Source organism: Channa argus, chromosome 18 (assembly GCF_033026475.1).
Source record: "Channa argus isolate prfri chromosome 18, Channa argus male v1.0, whole genome shotgun sequence".
Taxonomy (NCBI): Eukaryota; Metazoa; Chordata; class Actinopteri; order Anabantiformes; family Channidae; genus Channa; species Channa argus.
In genome coordinates, this window is record NC_090214.1 from 10,747,501 (window position 1) to 10,757,756 (window position 10,256).

Sequence of the window (10,256 nt, forward strand, 5' to 3'; positions counted from 1 at the left end):
AAGAAAAAAGAAAAGAACTTAGGACAAAGTGCAAACAGAAATCTAAAAGCAATGGTTCACCCCCTTTAATGTAACTCACCTAAATCCTCACTGGTGCACACAACTGGTTTTCAAAGTCACAAAATTAGTTGAATGGAGATTACTTCAGTGCAGTAAATGCATTTAAAGGACTGTATTATTGATTATTAAAAAGTAGATGTCATGGAATAAATGTCAGAACATTTGCTAGTAAGTGAATATCTCCTGAAGTACAGCACATCCATCAAGGAAAGAATGTGGCACAAATGGAAATCTGCCCAGAGCAGGCCATCTTCAAAAATCAAACAAAAGTCAAGTTATGAATGCAAAGGAAAAGAAAAAAAACTGATAAACTGATTAAGACTGTTCACATGTGGCTCATTAGTCACTAATCAATCTACTCTTAACATGGTGAATTTAATTTTAATTTGAAAAGATCCAGATTCAAGATTCAAACAGCTTTATGGATCCCATAGGGAAATTGTGTGTAGCTTTGTTTAGCAGCTGATATGGAAAGATTTACGACATACAGCACTTCTCCAAAGAAAGTCTGTGTTCAGTGGAGTACTAGGCTGCTGCCAAAACTCCTGAGACTCTGGAACTCTTCACTAAGCAGATGAATGATGTATTTAACGATTTGCATTATTGTGTTGTGTCAAAAACTCTTTTTGGGAGAAAGAGACTGTACAGCATTTTAAAAAAAGGACACGTTTGAGGTCAGGTAGATTTATGACAATACTTAAGTATTATTCCTTAACACCTAATTATCTTTCCTGCTGTTAAGTGTGTAACATCCTGCCTTCTGTGAAATTTGAAAAAAAAGGAAGAGGAATGTGGTCAGTTCACGCCGAAGAAGTCATGTTACAGGAAGCATCTTGTGGTGAGAGCTGAAGGCCAGTGAGATGAATGTCATGTCTGTGTAGAGCAGACTAAGACAGAGGACCTTATATGGAAAAGGTCTGGGCCTAAAATAAAGCCATTACAAACACAAAAAAGAAGATTGACTCAATCTTCCTTTCTAATTATAAAGTTGCCTTAGCCTCCTTCCAAACTTCAGTTCTTGGTAACGGTTTGAGTTTAATGACATTATGGTTATTTTTATCCAAATAACTCAATTTGCCTAAAAAAAAAAAATTGGACTTAATGGCTATAAAATGATTTTCCCCTTTCAGGATGCAGGAATGAATGCCTTCAACCTGTAAAGCTCATCAAAAAGAAACCGTTTGCCTTGCGGAATCTCTGGTATGTATATGTCAAGAAAATATTGCAAAAAGTGTAGCACAAAGCAAAACACTGGGCTGACGTGATTAGAGAGCATGCAGTACAATTTATTGACAAGAGACTTCTTTCTAAGCTTGCACACCTGCAACACCTGGTTGAACAGTAAAGAGGAATAGAGATGAGAAGTTCACATTAATAAAGGAATGGAATAGAGCAGTTTGGAAGACACCAAATTGCAATTTCTATGTTCATCCAAGCCAAACATTCCAATTAAAAAAAAAGGTACAAACACACTTGTGTCTGGAAAACGCGTGATGCCAAACAGACCTACACAGGAGCCCTTAGTTAAATTGCCATGACAACAAAACAAAACAACACAAAGCAGTGCCAACGCTGCACTGAATACTGAATGTGCTTTAGTCAGGTCAGAAACAAGCCCGACTAGCATGGCTGAGGCAGATGATATGAAAAGATTTTTAGACATGGTGAGGCTTCAGCAAAGAGCTGGTGCTGGTTTCTTGTTCCATCCATGTTTTATTCTTCTCTTTTTCATGGTTTAAGTTGTATTTTTCTGATTCTCTGCCAAGTCAACTGTTAAACTATCTGGCTGTATGGTGGATGAATGACATGACCGATACAGACTACTGTGTTAAATTAACTGCATCTACTGTACAGTGTATTTTATTTCCAGAGAGTTGTACAAATTACTCTAATGGATGGGTGGCTGTCACACAGCAAGAATAGTGGGCTGTACTCCTGAAGATATATCATGTACAGGACCACATGTGTCTTTGAATTTGTATCATATTCTAGGCAAATGGTCTAAAACAAAGAAAAAACAGATTGTTTCTTTAAACATCTTTCATCAAATGGAAAAGAAAGAAATGTGGGTGATCTAAATCAATAGCTCAGTTATCCTTTAGAGCTTTGCCATATAGCAGTAGACAGATTGAAAGCAGATGCCCTCAATAAGATTTTAGACAGTCACAGTAGAGATCATACTGGGATCAAACACATACTGCAGAAAGCAGAATTTCTACTAATACCATGTGTAACTCTAACATATCTTTAGATCCTGCACAGAATCAATGATTATTAAGGACCCTGGTTAGTGCATATTCATGAAGCCGATCATACTGGATGGTCTAATTAAATAATTAACTATTTTTTTAAATTTGATTTCTTGTCATATACAAATTCTCAACAGAGTGTAATACAAGAGATGGGGTTGAATTAAAAACAAATACAATTCGGTAGTTATGCAACACAGGTCACAAGCTATGTGACTCAACAGTTTCCTAAAATGCTTTCTGGACCTGAGCTGAACCAAAAGTTATGGTGCAATGTTAGACAGAGTAAGACAGATTATTCTTTATCCAAACAGATCGTCTTTACTAACTGCAAATCAGTGACAAAAATACAACAGACAGATTTCTGTTTTTCTCCTACACATGCTATTATGTCTCATAACAATATTTGATACTCAACATTTGAAGAAGGTTACTAAGCAGTTAATAAAGCCAATGTAAATTGTTTATGCTAGATTTAAAATGTTTAGCTGCTATAGCTAAAAACTACAATTGATAATCCACAAAGAGTTCAATTTATCCCTAACTTTAAAGTGGGTTGTCCAGACACACTGCACAATCACATTCCTCTTCTTTCAGAGTCATCATATGAAAAACATAAGGGCAGTGCTTGAAAAATCACCTTTCTGAAGATATAGTGCCTACTGCAAACACTGAGTTAAAATGAGCTTGTACAACGTTTACTTAAAATATGCCACATGTCACTAAAACAACAAATAAAAGGATACAAATGACAACAGGGGAAAGTGAGAGGTCAGTGGTCAAAAGAGAGGAAAATTTCACTGTGCTGACCCTAAATGACCTACAGAAACCAGACATTAATAAAGACAGACATGACTAATAAATAAATAAAGTGTTTTATACGCCTGTTGAACATCTTTTCCCCACCTTTCATAAGCAATGATATAATAGTACTTCTACATTTAATGCAACTATTTTTAAAGGGGGTCATTTCCATGGTGAGGACTTTCAAGGAGCTGTACTCACCACAGGCTACTGGGACAGAAAGAGTATGGAGGAGCATGAATAGACACCCATGCAAATTGATGGGTTCTTCCTGCGTTACACAACTAGGTGGTCTGACAATGTAAACCAAAAGCTATGCAGTTTAAAATCTTAATCTGACGCAGAGACTTTTCATGCTGAATAAACAAACACAGATTTCATTTGCAAAATGGTTATACTTTATTCACACTATTCCTTTCTGTACTTTTAACAAATTTACTGCATACAATACATATCAAATTAGTCAGTTTTGAGGCAGTAAGAACTGAAGAAATTTGGGAGACTATAGTGAGTCTTTCTATACTTTACATACTGCAACATTCAACAAAATATATAATACATGTGGTTTATTTTATGGACCCTGCCTCATACTTTAGCATTATTACAAAAACCAAAGCCAAATATTCCTAAAAAAAGGCATGTGGCCACTGGCCTTGCAATTTCCAAATACACTCATCTATAAATTAGTTCCATGTGGGAAGCATATGTAAAGTCATTACATAATGATTCCATAGCAAACACATTCACATATAAAAGCAGTCTAAATTTGAGGCTTAATGTTATATCAAAAGCTTCATGTTCTCTATTGGACAGTCAGTCTATGCAACACTGTAGGCCTCTAATGAATTCTAAAATTAGCCAGTGGGCTACTCATAGTTGTACTCATTCATATAATAATAAAAGGAACTCAAGTAATAAACTTTTGGCAGATGTTTCCATATAAGTGTATTCTTCTAAGTAAATCCTCCCTTTGTAAATTCAGTTACTGTATCATAATCATAATAGATTGGTTTAGTATTGGTAGATCTGATTCGTAACTAAAATGGACAGAGAGCTTATGTGAATGAACAGCATATATTTTAAGTTGGCTGTGCCTTACATGACAGTAGATTTCTAACATAAAAAGACTAAAGGAAAACATGGAGAAAACCTAGACATTAATAAAAAAACAAGGCCATTCATCCATGTTATTGGCCATTCATGGCCAATAACATGGATGAAAATAGATCCTCGGAATGACAAAAATCAATAACACGATGGAATGAAAATCTGTGAGAGTCATGCTGCCGGGCTTTTGAATACTTGTGGCATGCTCCAAACCACTGCTGACAAAACTCAGGACAGCTAGTAGATGGTGGAAGACACAGAAGGCATTCAGCACTTTTATGGTCCACAGCTACATGCCAGCATAACCCACAAAAAATGTACTGTTAAAACTACCATATTACACGCACTTGTAATTTTAAGAGTTTCAATGTGGCTGTCAGTTTTTTGACACCTTAACTAACTCACTGGTCACATTTGTTTCAAACTACGCAGGGAAAGCATCAAATGTACAGCACTTTACGTGGCATATTTAGGCGTTGTTTTTTTGCTTTCCTGATAGTTGTATACACTGGTTTGCTTACGTTTCACCATGTATCAATTAACAAATCACTGCAATTAATTATTATTTCTTAGCACTTCTGAAGATGTTTCTCTTATTATAGCGTTTTATATATAAACGTTAATTAAGTTAAGTATTACATGGTCCTTTTTTAAAGTATTGTTTTCGAGATATGATGACAATATGTCTACTGAGCACTACATGCCACTATGACAACACAATGTCCTGAATACCATTATTATCATAGTGACAAGGCATAAAAATAGCCTGAACAGCTACGCTTGCCATGTCATATGCTTTAGAGTAAATATGCCCTTACTCATATTTCCACTTGAGGAAAGTCACCTCTCCTCTCCACACACAGCTTTCACAGCTCTGTAACTGATTCTGCCAAAAATAAATTAACAGAGCCGCTGACCTTGGTCATGACATTGAGATCACAACTACTACAGGAAGTGGAGGGAAATGAATAACAGTATAATTGTGCAGTAGACAGTTATTTTCCAAGCATAGACTTCATGAAAAACAAGCTACGTAGATCTAATCCTGCCTGGCATGAAGCCGGATTGTATGACTGAGACAACCTTTGGGTAGAAATAGAGGGACAGACCAATAGCATACATCTGCATTGTACTTCCTTTAATGCAACAGTCTTTTGCACAGACTGGCCTTGTACCATGAACATAAACACTATATCTAAGTATAGACAGGGGAAGTACCTGAATCATAAACAGGCCTGTTTTTCGAACCAATCCTGTAGCTTCTCTCCCAGCATAGGGCTCAAGAGGACCTGGTTTAAACATTTAATTAATTTGACCAAAAGTCTAAAATAGTTATTACAGAAGCAGTGCAATGTCTAGAGTTTCATTAAGATAAGGCATTTAAGGACAGGTTCTGATCCTTCCATAGTAGAATCAGCCTACACCATCTTTGCTTTGCATCAAGAATAATGCCAGGGAGTAAAGCCAGGACACCTGACACCATCTTTCATCTCAATGACCAAATGACAGCAATCATTAACAGATTACTGCCTAAACCCCCAAACGTATCCCAAATGGCCACCAGGGGACTTTTCTTAATTGAAAGGTGTTTTGGTTAGAGCTTAGTTATGTAACATTATTATGACAATAGTTGTGGCCTTGACAGGGGGCAGATCAAGGCTCTAGGAGACTGAGTGACAGAGCCCATGAACTGTTAGACAAGGCGTCTAAATCAAGGAACGAGTGTCACACAAAAGTAGAAAATTGCAATAGCACTTCAGTTGACATATGCCACAGCATTCCACAAAGGTGAGTGTCATGAAGCAAAACGTACAGAAGTGAGCTGTGTGAACTGTATGTTCCACTCACCCGTGAGATGGTGAGGGGCTGACAGAAGTCCTTCCCTCCTTGCAGTCTGAAGCCCCAGGGGGCAGGACCAGGCAGGGTGACGTTGTAGCTGCTGCTCATGATTTTCCTAGAGACAGAATAAAATATATTTTGTACTTAATTGGGCACAAACACACATTAATAAACACATAGTCCAATGAGAAACTGCCTTTATGCTGGAAGAACTAATACAAAGATTAGAAAGAGAAAACCAGGTAAAAGAGTACCAGTACCATCAGAGTACCATCATGTGCATCAGGTATTGCAAAACTAGTATGCAGCCAACAACTGACATTTAAAAAAAGAGGACTTTCAACATGTTAAACTCAATATTCTTAAACCCAAACAGAATTATTCATCTGATAAGTTTAAATTCAAGGCCACTATTTGTTTTCAACTTTCTGAAAGACTGTAAACAATCACGTTTTCTAGCTATATTTTCAAAATATTCCTGTGTGGAAGGTGTTAACACATAGACACTGATATCCTTTGCTTATCTTAAAGAAAAAAAAACTCAGACCAACCACCCTGTGGCTGTACTTCGAACCCTTCGTCTCAGTGCTTTTTGACTGAACCCACTGCCTGTAAAAATGTACTAGAAAGACAGAGACAAAAATGTAATACGGAGCTACTGAATGCAGTCTATTACAGTTAAATAATGGCATGTTGTTACACAAATGCAAACCAAAATAAATATAATTATATTGTCCCTCTAACACATAGTTGTTGAACAAACAAAGCAAAGGCAAGCGAAGCAGCATGAAAAGGAGGCATTGGAAGGAATTACTTTCTAGAGGAATTGAATTGATATTCATCTCAACAGTAAGAGCAAAACCAGTGAACATTTCTGTGTCTGTCTCATTCTCAACACATAGCCTATCCCTGGGGTTTCAAATTGGCTAAGAGATTAGGACATTGATATGACAAGTCTGCTATGCAGTCACATTCTACTTAGTAACAGGATAGGCACTGGCATTTCCTTGGACAACTACGTTGCTGCCAGGCCTGCATAGGAGCAGAGACACATCCTGGATTGCTGAAGCTTTGCTTCACTGGGAGATCAGACTTTTATAGTACGACAGGTTTGCCTTGCATTGCCACAATTTTTCCTTTCTTTTTTACATGCCAGAGGCTAAACACACAATAATCACAATTACCTCACTGGTGAATGCAAACATTATATAAAGATTATGAATGCATGCAAATTAAAAAGACAGTTCCAATACTAAGACGCAGCAAAGATTATTTGTCGTACTAAAGTATTTCATGCACTATTGAGTTTCACTGGTTAAGCCCTACTTTCCACGCATTCCCTTTAATAACTGAAGCTTCAAGCTGTTTATTGCAAGTGAAACTGAAGTCATGTGCAGTCATGTGTTAAACTTTAATGCACTGCTACTTTTATTTGGTGGGCGATCGACGATCAGTATTTGCATAATACACTTCTACACATTCTTTGCTTTAAAGTGAAATCTGTTTGTGAGGTTGTTTTCTCTGCACAGCTTCTATAAAAACCAGAGATCATGTGGAAATGGGTTACCTTTGCCCTGCCTGAGAGGAAGGGTGGATGTTGACATGAAAACATGACATCAAAACACTAACCCACAAGCATTTTATTTCACTTACAGCACATTGTAATTGTAAAGAGAAGCAGAAAATGAAGAAGCAAAACTGATTGTGATGTTGGGAACAGATAAATGAATTATTAGTAGTTTGTTTTTATTTGACTCAGAGAGCAATTTAGAGCTATAAAGAAGCTCAAGACGTGTTCCATAGTTACTGTATGGTAAAATAATTAAGGGTCTTGTTCTGCTGAACGAATAGGAAATGATGATTAGGAAATTGAACAGAGAGATTGCAGTGGCAATGGTGCTAAACTTTTTACAATTAAAGTTTTACAATTACTGTTAATGCTGATGAAGATTTTTAAATATCTGCTCTTATATTACTGTCTTTAATGAAAATTTCTCCTTTGTCAAGCACATAATGTAAAAATGTGACTTCATAAACTGAGCAACTGAATGTTCTTTTGGGGGAAGAGAAAACATACTTTCTGATGGAAAATTTTATGAATAGCAACGCCTCATTATTGCAGAGACATGTTATTTTGAGGTTGTAAGTCATTTTGCCATCACAGATTCCCTTAGGGACACAGTACTACCTGGTGTAGCTTGTCACCTGGCCAGCTGCACAAGACAGATGTCAGATTAGGGGGTCGGCCTACACACTGCCTCATCATCAAGCCTAGAGGGGAAAAATCTCTTTAAAGAAGGGAGTAGGGCAGCGTCAAAAGGGTGTGAGGAGAAGAAGGTGAATCAGATGTGAAAGTGATAGGGAGGAGGTGAACACCTGGAAAATACAGCACACTTAGCTCTACTACACCACACACCTTTACAATCAATCAAATTAAAATAGATAAACATAATTGCACATGAGCACAGCTGTTCAAGTCTATATTTAAAAAGCAACCTTTAAGTTAACGTAAAGGTGGGGTGAACCAACATACTGTCCGTGCATTATAATTAGAAAATTTAAGCTATTCAAATGAAATGTGCTAAATTACAGTATTATCTGAGAAACTTCCTTGTATAACAAACTGCTACAACACACAAACACGTTAATGCTTAATGTTAAAAAAGAAAGGCATGAAAGTTGATGTCTTAACCCCAAAATAAGAAACCTAATCACATCTTATGCAGTTGCAGGCTTGCTTTATCATACACCTCTGAGTTAACAGTGTAAACAATTAGCAACAATTAATTACCCAATAAGCATAAATACAGTACATTTTCTGCAAAGCTCTTTATTCCAAAAATCCTATCTTGAGGACATGCTCATAAGGTTTAAAGCAACTCTCCAGGAATGCATTGCAATGAATACATTGCATCTGATTCCTCCAGTATGTCATTTCTTAAGCACCTGGGACACCTCAGTAAAGGTATAAAACACGTTGGTTAAAAAGCAAATTGTTGAAACTTGAATGAGACTTGGGTCATGCAAGACCCACACATGAGCAGCATTTTCTTCCCTAATATGGAGAGAACAAACATTAGACTCATCTCAAGTCCCTGCCTGTTTTCCAGTCTCTAATAATATCATGCATAGACATGAACAGACACACCTTTTGGTATTGCCAAACAAAGGAAACCTGTTGAACTCTGAACAAACTATTTTATCATTTCAACCCACATAAACCCTAATTTAAGATAGTTAAAGCATAACACCCAAATGGAAATAAATCGATATTTTCCGTGGTCCTGTACTTCCATTTTGATGTGGCAAATATTTTAGCACGTTAAAAAAGAAGATTGTCTTTTTAACATAGCACAAATGGGACTTGCTTAACTTGCTTCCTTTAAAACTGAAATCTCCCCTCACACAGAAATTCTCTCTTAACTGGGAATCAAACACACAAGGTCAACAGTTTTGAATAGAAGTGTCAATCTCCACTGTGATGTGTCAAATTACAGCTTTGTCATGTCCTACTTCCACCACGCTAATCTTTAGGCACTGGGAAGAATAGACTTTTATAGAGATTAACAAACAGGGTACGTATAGCTGTGATCTGTCCCTTTCTGTCTCGATTCACAACGCTTTAGGAGACAATGATGAAAGAGCACCTTTTTACAAATCACAACCATAACATCTGTGCTGTCTATGACAAGAAAGGGAATGAGCATCACATTTTGAGGTAATACTAAAACGTGTACACTGTCTGATTACATGTTTGGTCCATTGCAGAAGACCATTCATGTTCTCTCAAATACTTACATGATGTATAGTATGACACTACACTTCTTTTGTACTGGACTATTTATTATCTTCAACGGGTAAAACATGTACAGTTCAACTTCAATTGTAGTCATGGCTCAGTGAGATGTTTTCCAGGTCTTCCTCGTGTGTGTACTTATGAGAGCATAACATAAGTCTCTGCACAGTGCACGACTGCGCCTTTTTCCCACGGAAAGCTTAATATGACAATAGTTGTTTAAGTGGGTGTGACGTAAAAAAACACATGTTATATGATTAGATTTCTAAATTTTTCATTCTTCTATTTGACTTGTTGCTGATTTAAACCCAAATCAGTTAAACAAATGCCCATCTAGAGGCAGAAGCCTATATTTAATTGTTCATTTATTTATTTTTTTGAAAACGTGTGTTCTGAATGGG

General features: G+C 36.8%; 1 protein-coding gene across 9 annotated transcripts in view; it reads right to left on the bottom strand.

Moving 5' to 3' along the window:
- Positions 1-10,256, bottom strand: part of pdlim5b (PDZ and LIM domain 5b) — a 36,437-nt gene that overhangs the window by 25,915 nt on the left and 266 nt on the right. For 8 of the 9 annotated variants that reach the window (XM_067485171.1, XM_067485170.1, XM_067485169.1 and 5 more), the window contains exon 2: positions 6,069-6,174. In XM_067485171.1, the coding sequence (XP_067341272.1) occupies positions 6,069-6,174 (106 nt within the window). Of the gene's footprint in view, positions 1-6,068; positions 6,175-8,247; positions 8,269-10,256 lie in introns of those variants that run through there. The other variant, XM_067485165.1, reaches the window with a different exon arrangement.